Source organism: Brachycentrus maculatus, unplaced genomic scaffold (assembly GCF_059751285.1).
Source record: "Brachycentrus maculatus isolate JH-2025_06_01 unplaced genomic scaffold, ASM5975128v1 h1tg000482l, whole genome shotgun sequence".
NCBI classification, from domain to species: Eukaryota; Metazoa; Arthropoda; class Insecta; order Trichoptera; family Brachycentridae; genus Brachycentrus; species Brachycentrus maculatus.
Genome location: NW_028281229.1, coordinates 684387 through 707742, shown reverse-complemented (window position 1 = coordinate 707742; position 23356 = coordinate 684387). Strand labels below are relative to the sequence as shown.

Below are 23356 nucleotides of genomic sequence, written 5' to 3'. Positions count from 1 at the left end.
AACGATCAAGATAACACTGCGTTTATATGCAGTGCCCCATGCACCATTGTGGTGCGGATAAGGGTTTGAAGATGAAGAATTTTTTATTTACTTTGGATAAAACGGTCAAAATTGATCATTTGTCAAATAACAAAGTTCAACTATATTAAACGCATTTTTGTAATTTAAGAGATTTGATTATTTTATTTTATTTTTTCGGAAATTATACAGCTTGTACTCGTACATAAATTATTTTTTTAAAGTTTAGAATATTGAAAGCATTAACTTTGTGGATCATATTGATATATTATTTTGAAAAATAAAAATACTTTGTGTACTAATAAATCCACTCACATTTTTATAAACTAACTAGTTTCGGACACAACCTGTTGCCCTCTTCAGGGTTTAATCTATGACTACCATTTGTGTTTACCATAAATTTAATTTATGTTTACCATAGTCATAAATTAAACCCTGAAGAGGGCAACTGGTTGTTGCCGAAACTAGTTGGTTAATAAAAATGTGAGTGGATCAAAACACAAAGTATTTTTATTTCTCGAAATAATATATAAATATTTTTAATAAATTAGACAGACAATAATAAAAGCCAATTTAATAATTCCACATATGTATATGTTATAAATACACTCGTATATTAATTAGTCCGTTATATCGAGGATTCACTGTAATAGTCTAAATGAAAAATGAGAGATAAAAAAACGAAGCAACGAATTTTTTCTATGGGAGGAGGGATGAGAAAATTTGCCTCAGGCCTCAAACCTGACGGACAGACTGCCTACTATGAAAAGAAAAAAAATTAAACTGAAATATAAATGTAAAATATAAATTTAAAATATACCCCACAAACAATTTAAGTCTAGTTAAAACGCCCTTTAGTGGTGAACGGGTTAAGCTAAGGAGCAAATCTGGTAAGAGTCTACGAGATAGAATAAGGAACACCAGGATAAGAGATGTCTTGACATCTGGGAATCGATATCGCAGAAGAATAATTACCTTCAAAAATTACCATCTTGGTGTAGGCCACAAGACCTACTCCAAGAAGAAGAAGAAGAAAAAGAATATTTACACAGTTATTTTACAGTTGGTGTATGATTTTACATTGTTATTTGAATTCAAAGGACTCTACCTGACTAAACAAACATATTATACCCGACCTGGTATAGGGAAATGGCGGAAACAACAATAATGTAATCAAATTTTGTTGGTTATCGTTGCTGATTTTCATTATTAACGAATAATATGTTTTCAACTGTGTCTAAAATTCAATTAGACAAAGTATAGAAGACCTTTTGACCGTAACTGATTCAATTGACTCGTCCTGTTAATCGCCCGGAGCCAAAGAGTCAAATCAACAGGAATACTACAAAATACCTTACTTCTGCGTTTACGCGAGACCCTTACCAAAAAAAAATATCTATTTTCTTGCATATAAACTGGCAGTGCACAATGGAGTCCTGGTAATAACCATTTTTTAATAATATTAATAAGTTTCCTAAGGAAATTCTCCTTGCCTATTATATAACTTTTAAAAAATGACAGTGGATGTGTATAGTACATAACAAATGAAAAAGGTTGATCCGTAGAAACAAAACCATAGAAACAATGAAATTTAATTCAAAAAATTTAAAGTATCCAAATTTATTATGCATTTTAGAGGAGATGTATAAATATGGAAGAGGCGAAGGATGTTTGCAAAGAAAGAGGGCTTATTCTTTCTGCCTACCTAACGGAAAAGCAGCGCCATGGTTAGTTTGTTAGCTAGTCAGTTTATTAGAGCTGAATAGAACTGCCCAAGATAAAGGCAATTCCTCTTAAGTGAAGTTAATTGACAAGGGGGGACCTTGGCACAATATGAAGTTCATTCCCAATTTTAATGTTAAAAAATGCATTCTTTATTTATTTTTCTTCTCTGCCTGCGCCGGCGGAGAAGCGCATTATGTTTAGTTGGTAACAATATGTTTGGGTAAACTTCATCACGAACACCCTGTATTTCGCCACTTTCGGAGGTCTAGTGTAAAATCGTATTTGCTATAATTGAATTCGGAATTGTAAAGGTTGGGTAGAGCTATCTGATGAAAGTACCAATTTAAGTTTTCTATGAGAATTTATATCCATAGTTCGGCTGCTCTCTTCCCGCACAATCGGAACCTGATTTATGCCCAATTCCTTAATCTATTATCTCCTCAAGCCAAACCTCCTCCGAATCTCTTAAACAAACTTACTTTGTGATTTTCATTGATTAAAAAATAACCGTTTAAATAACTGATTAAATAACTGTTAAAAATAACTGTTTACAAAACTTTTCTCAATGCAAAATACATCTTCTGCTTTCTACATCCCAACTAATCGTCTTTGTAGACTGCTGGGGTCAGCTCTCCTCGTCCTCAGGTTTTAGGTCCTTCTGTTATGGACAACGTCACCTAGGCCTTTGGTTAAAAAATAACTGTTACAAATAACTGTTTAAATAACTATTAAATATACCTGTTAACAATAACTGTTCTTAATTCATAATGCATCTTTTACTTCTTCCTGGCTAAATCCCAACTTATTGTCTTTGTAGACTGCTGGGGTCAGCTCTCCTCGTCCTCAGGTTGTAGGTCTTTCTGTTATGGACAACATCATCTAGACCACGTCTTTGAACCTTGTTTTCTGTTTGTAGCATCAATGAATTTTTTGATCTTCCTCTAGATATCTCTAGATGTCTTCCTCTATATCATTTTAACCAGCCTAAGGCACGTCGTAAGCCCTACAAATACTCAAACTGTCATATTCTTCTTCATCTTATAAGTACAAGTGATCTTGCATCTCTTGTGTCACTGTGACCATATTAGGTCTATTGTGACCATTCATTCATTCAGTCGTCTTCGCCTCTTCCACGTTCATGCATCTGTATGAGAAGATGCATGAAGGTGGAAGAGGCGAAGAATGCTTGCAAAGACAGAGTGGTGTAGCGTTCTCTTCTCTCTGCCTACCCCTTCGGGGAAGCGGCGTGATGGTTAGTTATTTTTAGTTAGTTTAGTTACCTTTTAATAAAAAATAATTGTGTTTTTACCATAACGTTCGTTTCTTGATAATATTTTCTCTTAGCTATGCAAAATAATATTGTTGGCGATATGAGAGAATAGATTATTGTGAGCGGGGCTTGTTGTGAAAGATTTCAATAAAAATCTCAGTGCCTAAATCTTATGAAATAGGACGACAAGGATAAAAAATATGCTCGGATGAACACAGGGCTACGGCTAGAAAATAAATCCCCCCAAAAAGGTTGGGTCATGTATGAGAATATGCCAGGAGAAACGATTGCCAAACAAATAATACTGAATAATAATAAAGAATGGGAATGAATCGAAGAAAAAGTAGAGTTCTCGAGTTCTAAGTGGATGATGGAACGATGCGAATATATTATAGTAGGTACCTACGTATGTTGAATGTGTAACTCAGAGGTATACTACAATATGTCGAAAATTATCAGATTATTACTTTTTTTTACGTTCTATTTTGAACATATTTCAATATCAATATTAATATTTTTTCTTGAATGTTTTTCGCAAATACTTTGTAGCAAATTTTATAAACTTTACAAAACGAAACTAGAACTTTCTTTTTAACTGTTTTTTTTTCTTGGTACCTACTTTTATTATTAGGACTTTAGTACATGTTTGTCCCTGAAGACGTTGGAGAAAATGACTAATAAAAAAGTGTTTAAAACTAATAATAAATCCCTTACCGCACCCCAATGGTGCATAGCGCACTGTTTCATATAAACGCAGTGTTATCTCGATCGTTTACACATGAAGGAAAGGTGATCAGCCCTCCGCTTCAGGTACCAGTCCAGTGTAATATTGAATAAATATTAGAGTGAAAAAATCACTTATATTTATTAAACCTCCCTGGGAATCGAACCCGGGACCTCCAGAACGGTAGCCGAGCATGCTGACCATTACACTACGGAGGCGGACTAAAAACTAAGGTGTAGTTTTATTTAGTAAATATTTGTATTATTTATTATATCGGACAGTGGATTATTCACCCTACGGATGAGCGTATACAGTGATAGAAAGAATGTTAGTGCATAAAGTGATCACTTAAACCAGCCAAATGCCAGGTCGTAAGCTTTGGGATGCTAAGACTTCCATCATCTTTCATAAAAAGGGAATAATGTTTTATATCAAGTTGAGACACCTTTAAAACATTTTATAAAAATAATGTAACACAAAATATGTTTTTAACAATTTATAATTTGTAATCAAAATATGAGTAATCAAATCAAAATATTATTAGTATTAATCAGTCTTGATAAAGAAGCGGTTAGCTTCGATAGACATTATAATTATGTTATAGTAAAATATTTATATTGATCTTAAACAATGTTAAATTTTAATTAAAAAATGGAAAATCACAAAGTTAGCGCTTCAATTATAAATTATAATTTATTATTTCTTAAAATTTAGATTAAACTTAATCTAAATTTTAAGAAATAATAAATTATAATTTATAATTAAGGAGCTAACTTTGTGATTTTCCATTTTTTAATTAAAATTTAACATTGTTTAAGATACGGTGTTTAAAAATGATGCAAAATGCATCAAAATACGGTTTACAATAGATTTACGTTTTACATGTAATATATACTTAGTAAATACGTTGTACATAAATACGTTTCATATATTTACCAAGTAAAACTTCAATTAAAAGTAGATAGGAATTAATAGAAAATAATTGCCGAACCAACGTATGAAATTTTATGTAAATTATTGTATATTAGATTGTAAATCGTATTTCAATAAATATTATTTTCACTGAAAAAGTGACTTATCAACAGCAAACTTTTTATGGAAATTTAAGTAAAAACAAATTTCATTTAATTTTGACAGCTGTTCAGCAACATAATTTTTATTTGACTAAAAATATCGGAAAAGAGAATTTTATGTTAAAAAAATGTTTTTTTTTACGTAGTACGTCGAGTTGACGCTAAGTACTTGATATAATTTTGTGGGATGGGTTGGCTGAAAATTATTTTAGCCATTAGAAAAATAATTTCCTTTTTCCGAATTTATTTTGAAATTTAAGCTGTAGAAATTTAAAATGAAAAATCCGAAGATAAAAAATAATATTTTTTACCATTTCATGTCTTATATATGTTAACATTTTGCATCTCATATAAAATATTTTATAATCAATTCAAAACCAAGATCAAAATAACACTGCTCTATACGGTGTAGTGCCCTATGCACCATTGGGTGTAGATAATGGTCAGAATATTTAATTAAAATATTTATAAATTATATTAATAAATTTAGATATTAGAAAGGACAATGAAAAAGATTTAGAAAAGTTTTTAAAGGCGGTATGGAAAATAACAATCAAGATATCACTGCTGCTCTACGACGTAGTGCTTTATGCACCATAGGTTGTGAATAAGGTTTTTTTTATATGAACATTTCAAAAGTGTATTAATTTATTCCCCTATCAACGTGTCAGACACTCTTACGGTGGCGTTCAAAAGGTCGCATGTTGTAATATTAGAATATCAGTTAAAACAACGTTTTCCTACGTAAATTACATGATAATCTGATAGTTTGTGACACATGTCACAATATGAACGCTTTGTTTTGTTTTGCCTTTACCTACGTATGTTTACATCAAGAAATAGTTGGTTCATTTTCCAACTTTAGTTAATTTTGATATCTGTCTCCCTAAGTATTTGGTTATGAAAATTTGTACGAATATATGAAACATATGTTAACATCATATAAGTACTTTGTTGTGACATGCATAGTACGGAAATATCTCGTATAATGAAAAGGGTGAATTGGTGAAGAGTTTATTTGATAAACAAACTGCATGCATTATACTGTGGTCAAAACGTAAAATTTCACTTTAATCTTCATTTGACCCGATGATGGAATGATTATTGCAAATTCACAAACAAATAGAGATATATACATATGTATACATATATATATATATATATATATATATATATATATATATATATATATATATATATATATATATATATATATATATATATATATATATATATATATGTATATATATATATATATATAAATATATATATATATATATATATATATATATATATATATATATATATATATATATATATATATATATATATATATATATATATATATATATATATTTCGATAGCGGTAGTTTTTCTAACGAAACGTAATTCCTGTCATCTAACAAAACCCATTCATTCAATTAGGAGGGCATCACCCAACCCTACCAGAAGCTCTCGAATTACGAATACATAATACATATTATCCGTTAAATAGTAATATATTCCGAGGCTTAATATATTCATCCCCTTCAGTTATATGATATTACGACAAATTCCACATATTACTCACTTAGGAATTTAAATTCGGCTGAGGCATGGATTAAAATGGGCCAGCGTAGTATTGCGAAAGTTTCGGAATGGAATAATCCTAATGGCAGTACTCCGTCATGATAACTCGTTTAATCACGAATTCGGTACTAATATCTCAGATAAAGGGACATTCTTGGTTTTAAACTTCGGACACGCTTCTGAATATATAACTGAAATTTCCAAACACCGTTTGCGACTCTTTTACGAATGATAACGATTTTGCTCTGAACGCGGATTTCGCGAGGTTTGAAAACATCAAATATTCATGCCTAAAAATTTGTTTTCTTTTTTTTTTAATGGGAGTTGCATTTTTTCCATGCTTATTATACTTGTATAAGGTTTATATATCAATTAGGCGATTTTCGTTTCTTCTAGTCTAAAATCATGTTTTTTTAAATCTCAAAATAGATTTTCAAAAAAGAAAAGTCTGGATATTTATGGGGCTTACGACCCCATCATCACAGGCTGGTTTAAGTGATCACTTTCCGAACGGATAACATTCACAAATTCTACCTATAGTTGACAACCAGACTACTCAATTTTTTGGAACTTCTATGTATGTATATATTCACGTGTGTAAAGTGATTAATTAAACCAGCCTACGACGTTCTAAAGGCCCGCAAATGCCCAGACATTAACATTTTTCTTCATCTTTGCTAAGAAGTCAAATAAATATATAAAAAATAACTCCCGAATGCAGACAATGCAGATTTGTGAACAAGTATTTGGACACACTCAAAATATTGTACATAAATGTTTTATTTTAATCTGTGTTGGGAACCGGAAGAGTAAACCAGTGTGGGCTAGTCAGGATTTTTTCTTCTTATGTTTATTTCTTCAAACAGCCAATTTCCTCTTTTATCAATTACCCAAGAAAAATTGAACTTTCTGAAGTATTTGTAGCTTCTAAAACTTGTAATAATATAATACTAAAGTAGTTAAAAAACGTGTTTTATTTATAATTTTAAAAGACTTAAACTAAAGAGGGGTATTCAAAAGTTGTGGTTATTCAAATATTTTAATTACTTGATTCAAACATTTCAATTATTTTATATTATTATTTTTTGTTTGAAATATAACATTAATCCGAGATGCGTAGACGTTTCAGGACCCATTGTTACGTTAGCTTAAAATATATATTTTTCCCTACATGAATAGCAAAATAGCAATACATATTACTGTTACGAATTGAAGGAGCTTTATAGAGAGGCTTAAACCCGAGCTTACAAAGCGAAAAGGATCATTTCCCAAATATAATACACTTCTCATATACAATTGCCCTGGGTATGTAACATAATAGATCAGGCCTTTCCAATATAGGCAGCATGGGGCCTTCCACATTCAATATCCTCGACGAATTTCCAACCCCCTGGTTTTTCAACCTGTTCCAAGTATTTTACCTATTGATTTATTTATTTATATAGTCTCTTTTGTAAGATGGTTCATAAACTGTAATGCTGCCCCTAGCCGAAAAAATGGGCAACCCTGATAAAGATTGATCGTGACGTATTGAGACAGAAGGGTATACCGACTGAAGAGGCAACCCTTCAACTACAAGTCACATAAAATACATTTGTCCTATAATTTAGAATATATTTCATGGTTGAAAAAAAAATGGACGATCAACATATTTGTGCTATAATTTTGTCCTGACGAAGAGACAAATACTAGAAATACAAAGATTATGTTAATTTTTTCATATACTCGTACATTTCTGAGCAAGAATATTACTTATTTATTGTATCTGCAGACAGTTGGTAGAATTCCATATTGAATTGTTTGGCAATATATCCAAAATTAAACAAGATTTGTTGGATTGAATTCTACATTTATTTATGTATATGTTACTACGTGACGCGTTTCGTCTTATTAAGACATTATTAAACACCTTAGGTAAGATAGAGTGTTTGATAATGTCTTAATGAGACGAAACGCGTCACGTATTAACATATACATAAATAAATGTAGAATTCAATCCAACAAACTTTGTTTAATTTTGGATATATTACCCAACAAGAATATTACTAGCAAAAGTGTTAAATGTTTTCCTACATACTAATTTCGAATATAACTCCCAGCGTTCTCATTGAATTGAAAAATAAATTTCGTGAGTTTTTTTTTCTCGGGAAAATCTCCAACAGAGAACTTGGATACAATATTTTATAAATTTTGACCTCCGAATTTATCGTTACAATATAATATGTTTTCCCAACAAGAAACGCTTTTTCAAAAAAGTTTATTTATATGGATAAATCTTCACTTCAAATGGGTTCTATTCAAGCTTAAATAAAGTTTCACACAAATATAAGAAATCACTTTATCTGAAGCCCAAAGAAGAGCCAAAACTCAATGAGTATTTCCAATTTTATTATTGACTTGAAATAACATATATTTTTTTGGGTGAAGTAAAATATTTTTTACATGAAAACCGCTGAAGAAAAGTATGTAATTTTGGATATTAAAAGCATAACCAACTTTGTGGTACGGTAATATAACACTCTTCCTTATTTTTCATTGTTCGCTTTTTGTAGTTTATATATATATATATATATATATATATATATATATATATATATATATATATATATATATATATATATATATATATATATATATATATATATATAGGGTCCGCCATCTAAAGTTTTTTTTTTCAACTAGTGCTTATTTCGTGAATGGTAACACTTAGCTCATGTCTGATTTGACAGATAATTAGTTTTATCTTTCCGCTGAGCGAATATGGTTGTGTATACGCTTGAACAACGCTGGAAAATATTGCGACATTACTTTGAAAATCATGGTAATGTTGCAGAATGTGTGCGAAAATTGCGTACGGTTTTTGGAAGAAGAGAAGCACCGTCAGCTCCGTATGTTCGTTATCTTGTGAAAAAAGTGAAAGAAACTGGCATCCTCATCGATAAACTAAAGCGTGAAAAGCCAAAAACAGTGCGTACACCCGAGAATATCGATGTTGTGGCAGAAAGTGTGCGTGAAGCGCCATCAACATCAATTCACCGTCGTTCTCAACAATTGAACATTTCGGAGACATCATTGAGACGAATTTTGCATAAAGACCTTGGTATGACGCCATACAAAGTCCAATTGGTTCAGGAGTTGAAGCCAACTGACCATCCAATGCGTTTTCGCTTCGCTGAGTGGGCCTGCGATCGACTTACAGAAGATGCCGATTTTGCCAAAAAAATCATCTTTTCGGATGAAGCTCATTTTGATCTTGGCGGGTATGTAAACAAGCAAAATTGTCGTATTTGGGGCACAGAAAACCCGCACGCATACATTGAAAAGCCGGTACACCCAAAACGAGTCACTGTTTGGTGCGGATTTTGGTCCAGAGGCATAATTGGGCCATTTTTCTTTGAAAATGAGCAAGGAGTGGCCGTTACAGTCAATGGCGATCGTTATCGGGCCATGTTGAACGGATTTTTGTTCACAAAAATTGAAGAGGAGGATATTGGCAACATTTGGTTTCAACAGGACGGCGCTACGTGCCACACAGCCGAAGCTAGTTAGTTTTTTTTTTATAGTATTTTCAAAAAAAAAAAGTTATTTGGCGGACCCTTTATATATATATATATATATATATATATATATATATATATATATATATATATATATATATATATATATATATATATATATATATATATATATATATATATATATATATATATATATATATATATATATATATATATATATATATATATATATATATATATATATATATATATATATATATATATATATATATATATATATATATATATATATATATATATATATATATATATATATATATATATATATATATATATATATATATATATATATATATATATATATATATATATATATATATATATATATATATATATATATATATATATATATATATATATATATATATATATATATATATATATATATATATATATATATATATATGTGTATATATATAATATCATAACCTTTTTTGCTTCAAACTAGATTCAATATCTTCATTATTTTTTTATTTATTTATTTATTTAATAGATACATACATTTTTTTCCATATGTATTACGGCTCTTTAGGCATAGCCTGTGTCGAGCCGAAATACTTAAATGTTGATTTTTTTTTTATTATTATTTTTTTTTTATTATTATATGGTTTCGTCATATATTCGTCTGAGTTTGAATTTTGAACATCCTTCTTTTGCTAACTCTATGCTTCACAACTATTTATTAGGGTTAGTTTGTACTGCCAGAATAATTATTAAACTTTTTGTTTAACACTAGACTCATTACCTTCTCAAAGGTATGGTTTTTTTCACGTAATATGCTTGAAAATAGTATTTCACTGTAATTTAGGTTTATTTTTGCTTTTGCAGGAACTCATCAAAGCCGTTAGAAAATTTGTTCTATGCGAAGTTCACATAATAAATTAGTTTACAGGTCTTATTTATGGTCGAAACTTTTACAATAAGTTAAGAAACATGGGATGTTATATTTCCCCTCTAAGGCTATGAAATTTTTAACTCTGGCTTTTTCAAAGCAAGAGTACAAATATTAACATAAAGAATAATTTAGCTTAACTTTCATTTAGCAAAGACTCCTTTTTTTAGAAGTATGCAAGATAGAATATGTTTATGTACATCCTATGATTGATACGTTTTTTATACATGTGAGGTCTCGGCACAACGTTTGCACAGCGGAGTCCTGGTTCCAACTCTAATGTATGGAAGTGAAACACGGAGTTGGCAAAAGAAGGATGAAAGTAGACTGAATGCAGTCGAAATGCGATCTCTCAGAAGAATATGCGACAAAACGATGTATGATAGATGTGCGAATAGTGAAATAAGGAAGGAATGCAAAGCTGAGATAAGCATTATGGATAAAATTAAGAAAGGTGTGTTGAGATGGTTTGGACATGTAGAACGAATGAGTGAGGAAAGAATGGTAAAACAAAATTATGAGGCGAATGTTAGTGGGAAAAGAAGCAGAGGAAGATCGAGAAAAACATGGCACGATCAGGTATGCCAAATACTTGAAAGTGGTCAGGTTAGGAGTTGTAACAGTCGGCGGGTATGTATGAGGAGATGCATGAACGTGGAAGAGGCGAAGAATGTTTGCAAGGACAGAGTGGTGTGGCGCTCTATTCTCTCTGCCTACCCCTGCGGGTAAGCGGCGTGATGGTTAGTTAGTTTTTTAGTTTAGGTCTCGGCAGCATACATGGTTGAGTTGAGTAAACTTTTTATTTAGCAGAAACCTTCATAATATGCAAGTAAGGTTCATTCCGAATTACAATATTTTACATCCTTAACGACGCCTGATGATTTTCAATTTTTATTAAGCTCATATTTTATACTATTATTTATTGTGTTTTATTTATACTATTTTTTGCGTGTATAATACAAATCCTTGTTCATTAACCTGGGTTTCTCCATTTAGGGTTTATTTATATTGACATCTCAACATAGATGAAGAAGGATACAGAAGTCGGAGCATATACAGGGTAATTACAGGGTAGATCGTAAGCCCTATTAATATCCAGACTTCCATATTCTTCTTCATCTATTTTGAGATGTTAATATGAACAAAAAAACCGGTGAAAGCTCTGTTTACTATGATTTCTATTAGAAGCGTGATTTTGAACGACACTTGAAAAATTGCTTTTTTAGAAAATGTCAAACGTTTTAGAAATATAAGAATTTATTTACAACTCATTTAAATTTTTAAGTGAGACGGGTCCCATTTAGTATACGAGTATTTAAATAGTCTCTAAGGAAAAATTACGAAAAACTCCTCTAAAAAATGGTTGAAGTTAGTTGCCTAGGGAGCTTTTAAATAGCGAAAAAAATTACGATAATGTGTTCATTACACTTCAAGCTTTATATGTTTGTTTTAAAGGTCATTTTTGCGTTGATATCATTTACATAAAAAATGGGTGGATTTGACGAATGTGAAAAACGATATGTGATAGATCTTCGGATGGTGATATAAGGAAAAAATGCAAGGCTGAGATAAGCATTATCCATAAAATTAAGTAAGATGTGTTGAGATGGTTTGGGGGTGCAGAAAGAAAAGTTAAATAAAGTTTTGAAGCGAATGTGAAAGAGTAAAAAGAAGAAAAAAAAGTTTTTCTTATAATGAGGAATACAAACGTATTTTTTAAGAAAAAAAGTTCTCTTATGAGATTTATGTTACGAAATGATATTTCTTTATGGAATTGCATTTTATAAAATAAAATTAGACTAAATTGATGTTGTCCACGTTAAAAGTTGGTACAACTTTATCTTCTTCTTCTTCCTACCCTTATCCGCACTCAATTATGCATAGGGCAAAAACAGTTTTATGTTGTTCGTTAAATAAACGAAGGACAAGTTATCAGCCCAGCGCTTCAGGTACCAGTTCAGGGTGATATTAAATCAATATTAGAGTGAAAAATCACTTATATTTCTTTTACCACCTAGAGGATCGAACCAGAACCTCCAGCGAGGTAGCCAAATGCGCTGACCACTACGCTATGGAGCCAATGAAAACGTTTTAGTTGTTGTTTTGTTATATTGCTACGTCTTTTTGATTTTGATTTGAAGAACTAGTTTTGTGATTTTCCATTAAATAATTAAAATGTAACTTTGTTTTGAAATCACTATAAATATGTTATTATAATTAAGTTTTAATAAAACATATATTCATTCATTTCATTCAAACCCTTATCCGCACCCCAATGGTGCATAGGGCACTGCATTATACAAACACAGTGTTATCTTGATCGGAACGGATTTATCTTGATTTTAACACACAAAGGAAAGGTGATCAGCCCTCCGTTTCAGGTACCAGTCCAGGGTAATATTGAATAAATATTATAGTGAAAAAACACTTATTTTTATTTGACCCCCCCTGGGAATCGAACCCGGGACCTCCAGAACGGTAGCCGAGCGTGCTGACCATCACACTACGGAGGCGGACAAAATGATTTTAAAATAAAATTATATTTTAATTATACATTTATTTTCTTTAATTTTTTTCTAAAATTAGTTTTGTTCTTATTTCAGTGCCAAAGGTGGAGATAGTCGACGAGCGAGGAGTGTCGGTGTCGGACAAATTTTACAAGGAAGGGTCCATCATAGAACTTCGCTGCGTGATCTCCAAAGTACCTCAGCTCACCGGGCAAGTACTCTGGTCTCATCAGGGCCGGCAGCTCAATTACGACACCAAAAGGGGAGGAATCAGGTATGTTATTTTCGACATTTTCATAGACGTTCGTTCAAATCGCGTACTAGAACTTAAAATCATCACTACGACAAACTTATGTAATTTATGTTATTACGTTTGTAATACCTTCGAATTTAAATCATACTACAGCATATTTGGGACTTGAAATAATATATATTATTCCTTTTTTATTGATTCGGCATTAACTGTAACTGTTTGGAATGACGTGTTGATTTTTTTTTTATTTAAACACTTGTATTATCCCACTTAATGGATTTTATTTCCATACACACCTAAATACTTTACTTTTCACCTGGAGATGAAAACGTCTGTTTAAGTGTCTGTTAGTGTGTAATGAAATAAAACTTTACAACATTTTGAGTGTGTCCAAATACTTGTTAACAAAATCTTGATTATCTCTAATTACTTGAGTTATTTTTATATTATTTTTTGACATCTCCTCAAAGATGAAGAAGAATATGGGCATGGGAATATAATAAGAAGTCTGGGCAATTACGAGGCTGACGACCGTCATAGGCTATACGTCACTGTATACGGTGTTTGAAAATGATGCAGAATATACCAAAACACGTATCATAATAGATTTTAAGAAATAGTTTTATTTAATAAGTAAAACTTTAATTTAAATGATATATAGATTTTACCACAAATGACTGTCGAATCAATTAATGAAATCGGTTTATATCGCCAAGTATAAACCAGTATATATTCAAACACCTATCATATATCGCTTTGCGAACATTCATCTGGGAGATGGCATTTCATTAGAAGGCAGAATAAAACATTTTAATATTAAAATAATGTTTACTTATATATATTTTTAATAAAAAAGTGGAAAAATAGGAAATAAAATAAATATTTGAGTCATGAAAATATTTCATTAGACGGCTGAATATGTTATTTAAGCTTAGCAAAGAACTGCCTAAACCGATAAAAGTGTTTTTAGAGAAGTTGGTTGGAAAAGGGTCTGTGAGGTTTCGGAGAAAAAAGTTTTATTCCTTTGCTGAGTATAAAATTGCTGAATTGAATGGGAAACCCAGAAAGGAATAAAATTAAAAACATAAAAAAACCGCAGAAGAAAGAAGCCGAAACGTCGCTTCAAAATCTTTTATTTTTTCTTTCACTAGAAATTTAATTAAAGATTTTTTTTCTTTTATTTCTAACTCATTGGTATATTTTATTCATTGTATGTAGAGGCATCAAATGATTGGTTTTGAAATATCAGTTAAATATCATATTGTCGGAAAAATCAGTGGGTGTGTTTGAGGAGGTGCATGAATGTGGAAGAGGCGAAGATTATTTGCAAAGATAGATTAGCGCTACAATTTCCTACGACTGCATATGTGACATATTTGGTTTTGTATTCAAATTTAATTGGGTGTCCACGGGATGTCCTCGAGTCGACCAAAAAACGCACGTGATTAAAATTTTGTGTAACACTCTCCTTATCATTCATCGTTTACTTTGTGTAATACCACTTTCAAAAACACTACTTCGTGACTAACGGTTTTGGAATAATCATTCTACCATCAGGTCATATGTAGATCAATATGAAATTGTTGCGGTCTGGCATTTATACAAAAATTAAAATTTTAAAGAGAGGGAAAAGAAAAATGAATCACGATGGGAAATTTTTTAATGAATTCGAAGAGTAGATATTTTAATTTGTTACGTATATATGAACAGCTGATGTTGCGTCTAGTTTTCGATTTATTTTTGGGTTTACGACCAAATTTGCTCGTTCTTATTTTCATGGTATGTTGATGAAACGAAACCACGGAGCTAAGGAGGGATTACTGTACGCAGTCAGCGAATTCGGGGCAAACCTTGCCAAGTTTAATGGCAGAAAAGTTGTAAGAAACTCGTTTAGTTCCAAACTATTTATCCAGCGTCGGGTTCCCGAATGAAAGGCAACAGATTTCTCCCTAAGATGACCATCCATTGGCAGAAATCTACTTTACCAGCAGTTTAAAGGATATAAGAAAAACTGTTTACGAAAATGCGTATTCAAACTGAAATTGGGTACGATGCTTCAAGTAAATCATTTATTTCACAAATTCGGAATATGATATAGAAAAACAACATACAGTTTCTTGAATGTTTTTCGCAGATACTATGTGGCACATTTTGTAAACTTTATAAAATTAAAAATACTTTGTTTTAACTACATTTTTATTATAAGTACCTAACCCACTGATTTCGATAAGAACCTTGTCATCATCAGGGTTTATTAAATTCTAAAAAATTAAAAACATTAAAATACTCATAAATTATTACATTTCCTTGCCAAAAACTTCCACACACAGACAAACAAACAAAAAACACATACAAAAAAACATAATGATTTGATTTACTGTCTTTGTAAAAAATCATCGCCTCTTCGACATTCAAGCATCTCCTCATATTTTTTTCATAAGTTGTAATTTTTTGAATAATTTATTTGTTAGGATTCGTATTATATATGTATTCAAGCAATACAAAAATAAGGCTTACGAAGAAACCAATCTTACAGAATTAGATGGTAAAAAAAATATTGAAAACAATATACACAAGAAATGAATCGAGTATAATGTTCTCACCTAATTCAATGGGCAGCGCTTTCGTGGCGCTGTGTACATCGTCCTATTGTGTTTTGGCCATAGGATTTCTTTGTTAGTTTACGTTAGCTAATGATCGAGGGGTTATGCTAACAAAGATAAGATGATGATTCACACAAAAGTGATTACATTATCTCGTGACTGATTGGTGCTACGAATATTAGAGTGATAATCTAGCGCTAAGTAATTAGATGAAGAAAAAAAAACACATTTGCACACATATATATCAAAGATTCCACATATTGATGGATTGTTTTTTTTGTTATTGTATAAAACCAATATCATATAAACAGTAAACAAAACTCAGGAACACATCAAACAAATTCTTAATACTGAATAAATAACTAAACAAATGTTATATTTTATCCCTCTCACATCCAACCTGCGTATTAATAATAATTAAGATAAAATTCTTGGAAATACAAATTCAAAAGTAAACATCTTACATAGAAGCGGTGTACATGAAATTCCTCGTAGAGACTGCGATATAAAATATATTCGAGAAATCTAAAAATTAAACGTCGATTCACTAGTTATTATTTTTCAGAATTCGCAAATTAAATAATGGAAACCATCTACTTATTTGACACACATAGACTTTAATTATTACACTTAGGTACAAATAAAGGTTATGTCATGCACAATTTAGAAAATTTAGAAATACATACAAAATTTAATTCTGATAAAACTTTAATGAATGCTATGCGTTTTCAAAATACGTCACCATTAATATCTATGTTTCCGCCTACGAAAACTCTTAATTCTTAATCCCCCCCCCCTCTATTTATAACCCAACCAATCTCTATATATTTTACCATATGCTCGTTTGTTTTACTAATCACCTGTCGATGAAAACAAATATATTTTTCGAAACTAGTCGTGTGTAATGAAATATAAAGCAAGAAGTGGTATTATACTAATGTGAAACTTTTAAAAACACCTAAGATCGTGAATGAGCAATAATGTTTTTTTTTTCTCTAAAAAACTGATTTTATCAAATACCATTGTCGAAGTTAATAAATAAAATGAAGAACTTTTGTTTTCAAAATTGAAATTTTATACCCAGCGTCTCGAAAGGTTGATGACCACTGCCCTAGTCAGTATGTACTACAAATAATATTATTATGAAAAAGTGGTTTATCGTATATACGTTTATGTTACAGCCAAATTTCGAAATACAAGAAACTTATGTTAAAGTCAATATAAAAGGACGCTTTAAGCTCATGTAAACATAATAATACGCGACTTTATTGCAAAACTTCTCCTCAACAATACATTTAACTATTTTGTGTAAACATAATTTGAACAACAACGTCCGATTTGGGTAGGTTATTATAATGTCTTTTACATACCTTTTTTTTAAACAAAGAGCTATTAAATTAGAAATATTAATAGAAAAAAAAAATAGCAAAAGAGTTGATTGAACTAAGGAAAAATTATTGACGAAGCTACAACGCTGTTATAACTGTTAATAAATGTATGGAGAAAATCAGAAACCAAAATGTCAACGAATGTCTCCTCCTTATATCCAAAATCTCGCCATAACCGAGTACGACTGTAAATACATAAGTACTTATATATATTTTTTTGAAATACCACTTTTATTTCGATGCATTCTGTTACCTTATCAAACACCAATAATAATACGGAATGCATCGAAAAAGGTGTTGGCAATATATATTAATTAAAAGTGGTATTTGTCAAGTAAAGTTTAAATTAAAAATGTGTGCATGTTTTTTCTTCTATAATAAAACAGCCTAATTGTACGAAGTTCTAATTTAAAAACAGATGCAAGCTTAATGTCTAGATCTGAACATATTGCACGCCACAAGTCTGAGCATTCTAGAGCTTATGACCTGGCATTTGAATTTCTTAAGCGATCACTTCATATAGTTCAATATCTTTATTTTAATAACTTAACATGTTTGACCTAAAATTCAGGCATCTTTAATATATGTTTCACTATTTTCAAAACCTTTTCAAAAGATAAATGATATTCGGATTGATGATAGAGAATAAATCAACTAAAAATATATATAATTATTAACTAAGTATAATTTTTTCACGTTATATTACTGGCGGCACCATTTACCATGGCAACCATCAAAAGCTGGTTTAAGTGATCACTTTACACACGTGTGACATTCACCAACTCTACCACACTATACTTTTAACAACCACAATCTTGACAACCACACTACTCCAATTCTTGGAAATTCTTTCTATGTATATAATCCGATTTCGAAGCATTGTACTTGAATCACTAGAATTTTCGATAGAGACATCTATTGCTGAGATATAGAAGCTTTTTTTACTAAGCTGAAATTCTTAAATGTGAGGTCCGAATCCTGTATTTTAATCACATATAAAAATAATAAAATAAAAATATCCTTTTCATTTAATTATTTTAGCTTATAATTTGACCAAATAATTTATTTACAACATTTTGAGTATCAAATACTTAGTTACTATTCAAAAATCTGGATTATCTCCTATTGTAGGAGTTACTTTTACAGTATTAAAATAATGTGGAAAATATTTTTTTTAATTGGAAATAATCCAGATTAGTGAACAAGTATTGGGACATTAAAAAAGGTCGTATTTCAAATTGTCATCATATCTAGAAGAGATGAATTTCTTCGAGGCCTCATTGACACGGGTTAGAATTATCGTACAGGGATCAAATATCGTATCTGAATAGGCATTGGTAGTAGTAAAAAATACAGAGGTTAAATGTTCAAAATCTAAAAAAATGCCCATATAAGGGACAGCCTATTATATACCATATCGACGGCCACAACGTAAAGTAATGTACCTGCAAATCTGTTACTTTACAGGGGAAAGCTTAGAAGATTTCTTCAACGAATTTTTGTTTATGAATTAACAGTTTTATCTGAGATTCTAAACTAACTAACTAACTAACTAACCACCACGCCGCTCCCCCGCAGGGGTAGGCAGAGAAAATCGAACGCCACACCACTCTGTCTTTGCAAACATTCTTTGCCTCTTCTACATTCATGCATCTCCTCATACATACCCGACGATTATTACGACTCCTGACCCAGCCGCTTTCAAGTACATATCTGATTGTGCCAAGTTTTCCTCGGTCGTCCTCTGCTTCTTTTTCCAACTACTAAATTTGTTTAACCGTTCTTTCTTCACTCATACGCTCCACATGTCCAAACCATCTCAACACACCTTTCTTAATTTTATCGATAATGCTTATCTCAGCCTTACATTCTTTCCTTATTTCATCATTCGAACATCTATCAAACATCGTTTTGCCACACATATATTCAAAAACATGATAAAATAATGTATTACATCGTTTAAAAACTTTTTTATATGTCAAAATTAAGTAGTCAGCGTTTTACGAGTTCAGTTCATTTTGAAAAATCGATGTACATAGCGACTTATACGCCTGAAAACTAGGCGTTATTTATTTTATATATATTTTTTTGATAATGCTTAGTTGATAACATACACCAAATATCTCAAGATGGACAAAAATGTAGTAAGAGCACTTTACGTAGGGCACATCGATATATTATAAATATATTTCCATATCCACGTTTCTCCATATTTTTCAACAGAGTTAAGCTGCGAATCAAATATTAAATACTTTAACGGTTCACGTGTAACTCTTCGTAGCCTGTGTATCCCATTAATCACGTCATTTGTAAGTTATTGTGAATTCTCTATAAACAAGTAATTTAAATTAATCGTCCAGCATCTAGTGCAAACTCAGGGAACAATGTCAGAACTGATTTATGCGTGCAGAGTCGTTGGAAAACGCGGGGACAGTCGAGAAAACAATTTGCTTTGAAGCCTAATCCTACGAAAATTAATTGTTTCTGTTCTTGTATAATTAATATTTGTGTTTATTATTAATGGATTTGAGATACGGGTTTGTTTATTTACATTTGTAATTATCTTTTTTTTTTATTATCATAAATTGTTTACATTTATTTTAAATCACAATTTTAAACATATTTAAAAATACATATTTTGCAGAGACCCACCAAGCAATCTTGTGTGTCTTGTAGGTAGAGTTCTTTTTTAATACATTATATTATTGTTTTTAACAATTTTAACCTAATACATCCACAAAAGAGAGAGAAAAATTAAGAATATAAACATTTTACAATTTTCGTAAAATTAACTCTTGATCATTTACCCATTTCTTTATTTTGCCTTTGTTCCATATTTTATTTTGACCTCTAACATCCGTCGGCGACAAATTAAAAATGTTCGGAACGATATATTGCAGTGTTCGACTCCCATATTTACTGTTAATTCTTGGGACTATTAAACCTTCGTTATGTGTAAATCATGTATATTATTTTTTGACATCTCATCAAAGTTTAAGAAGAATATGGAAGTCTGGGCATATACGGGGCTGACGACCGTCATAGGTTTAAGTGATCACTTTACACACGTGTAACATTCATTAATACTACCCATTATTGACAACCACACTACTCAAATTCTTGGAAGTTCTATACATATGAACAAATTTAGAAACCTTGTTCTTGAATCACTAGAACTTCACTAGATACATCTATTGGTGAGATGTTAAGAAGCTTTTTATGAAGCAGAAACTCTTATATTTGTATGTGAGGTCCGAATCCTGGATTATAATCACACACATGAGAAACGCCAGAATATACTATTTTCATTTTTATTATTTAAGCTTATAATTTGAACTGATAATTTATTCACAACATTTTGAGTGTGTCCAAATACTAGTATTTGGACACACTCAAAATGTTGTAAATCATGTATCATGGTTGTGTACTAAAAGATTTCGATATTTTTGTCTAGTTTGCTTTTCAACGATTATTTTCCGCTATTTATATTTATTCCATCTTATTCCTTGTTTACTTTTGTCTTTTCCATTTCGTTCTCTCGTTTCGGGACCCTCATTTAACGAGCTGAAAACCACAAGGGTTTATTTTTATTGTATACTAAACTTCCTCCGCCGGACAAATATATATATTTATAAATATAAATATATATATATATATATATATATATATATATATATATATATATATATATATATATATATATATATATATATATATATATATATATATATATATATATATATATATATATATATATATATATATATATATATATATATATATATATATATATATATATATATATATATATATATATATATATATATATATATATATATATATATATATATATATATATATATATATATATATATATATATATATATATATATATATATATATATATATATATATATATATATATATATATATATATATATATATATATATATATATATATATATATATATATATATATATATATATATATATATATATATATATATATATATATATATATATATATATATATATATAATTATAAATATATATATTTGTCCGCCTCCGTAGTGTAATGGTCAGCACGCTCGGCTACCATTCTGGAGGTCCTGGGTTCGATTCCCAAGGGGGGTAAAATAAATAAAAGTGATTTTTTCACTGTAATATTTATTCAATATTACTATGGACTGGTACCTGAAGCGGAGGGCTGATCACCTTCCTTCATGTGTAAACGATCAAGATAACACTGCGTTTATATGACGCAGTGCCCTATGCACCATTGGGGTGCGGAGAAGGGTTTTATTATTATTATTATTATATACTAAACTTACCCGATCACGCGTTACTGTGGCTCAGTTTAATTTTAAAAAATAAAAACAAAACACAAAACACACATTTTAAAATGCTCATGAACGATAATAATCGACGCATATGTATGAGGAGATGCGTGAATGTGGAAGGGATGAAGATTGTTTACAGATACAGATTATTGTTACGTTCTATTCTCTTTGTCTACTCCTACAGGGAAGCGGCGTGATGGTTTGTTAGTAAGTCATGTGCAACAGGTGGCACTGCCATATTTAAATCAAAACAAAAACAAACAAAAATGTTTTACACCCTGTCAAATGAAAAATTGTGTGCTACAAACTATATGAAAATGTGCGCATATATGAATGGAACGCGTAAGTCAAAATTTCCAAGAAATCTGTTAATTACTTTACGAGATTTAAGATTTCGAACAAACGAACACCTAAATTTATGATTTTAAACTTAAATGGTATATTTTTGTATTTTAAAAGCGTTGTTAACTTTGTGGTATGGTAATATGTTATACACTTTCCTTATCATTAATCGCTCACTTTGTGTAATACCACTTTAAGAAATGCTACTTTGTGACTACCGGGTCCGGGATAATCATTCCATCATCAGTTCAAATGTACATTCAAATGAAATTGTTACGATTTTTCATTAATTGATTCGACAATCACTGTGTGGTAAAATCTATCGATTTTTAATTTAAATTTAATAAATAAATATTACTTTTAATAAGTAGTATTTACTAAGTAAAACTGAAATTAAAAATAAAATTGCAACGGTCTGACATTTATAAAAAATTCTTTATCCGTTTCAAATTTTTATTTTTGTATAAATGTCAGACCGAAACAGATTTATTTTAATCTACATTTGACCTGATGATGGAATGAGTATTCCACGGGGCCGTGTTTTTTAAAGTTTAATTACACAAACTGATGAAAAAGAGAGTGTTATATATACCTCATTCTTTTCAACAACGTCAATCTTCAGTTGTGCATGTTTTCGGAATGCCCAGAAAATGTACTATATACCAGCAAAAACGGCATATTTTCAGCTTTATATTTACCCGCTACAGGGCAGTTGTTTTAGTATTTTGAAGAAAAAGTATTGTTTACCTTTTTTATTTTTAAAATATACTAAATAATTTTCAAATGCAACCTTCAGGTTTTACCTAAAAAGATCTGTTGCATAGTAAAAAGTGTAATAAGTGCTTTGATATTTATTTTTAATACATTCCATTATATTCTTAAACTTTAAAAACCTGAAAATCTCCTAAAAAGTCATTTTTTTGACACATGACGTTGTTGAAAGGAGTGAGCGATATGAATATAAAATTGTAAAAATTTAAAAGCAATCGATGAATAACCAAAATTCTAGATATTGAGCAATTTAATTTACATTTTTATTTATAAAGATGATGAGATCGTTCAAATCCTTGAGGT

The 23356-nt window shown here is 30.3% G+C and overlaps 1 protein-coding gene across 1 annotated transcript in view; it reads left to right on the top strand.

The window, feature by feature from the left end:
• Window positions 1-23356, top strand: part of LOC148302092 (opioid-binding protein/cell adhesion molecule-like) — a 92448-nt gene that overhangs the window by 35945 nt on the left and 33147 nt on the right. The window contains exon 4 of the mRNA XM_088272200.1: window positions 13453-13630. Coding sequence (XP_088128326.1) covers window positions 13453-13630 — 178 coding nt within the window. The remainder of the gene's footprint in view (window positions 1-13452; window positions 13631-23356) is intronic.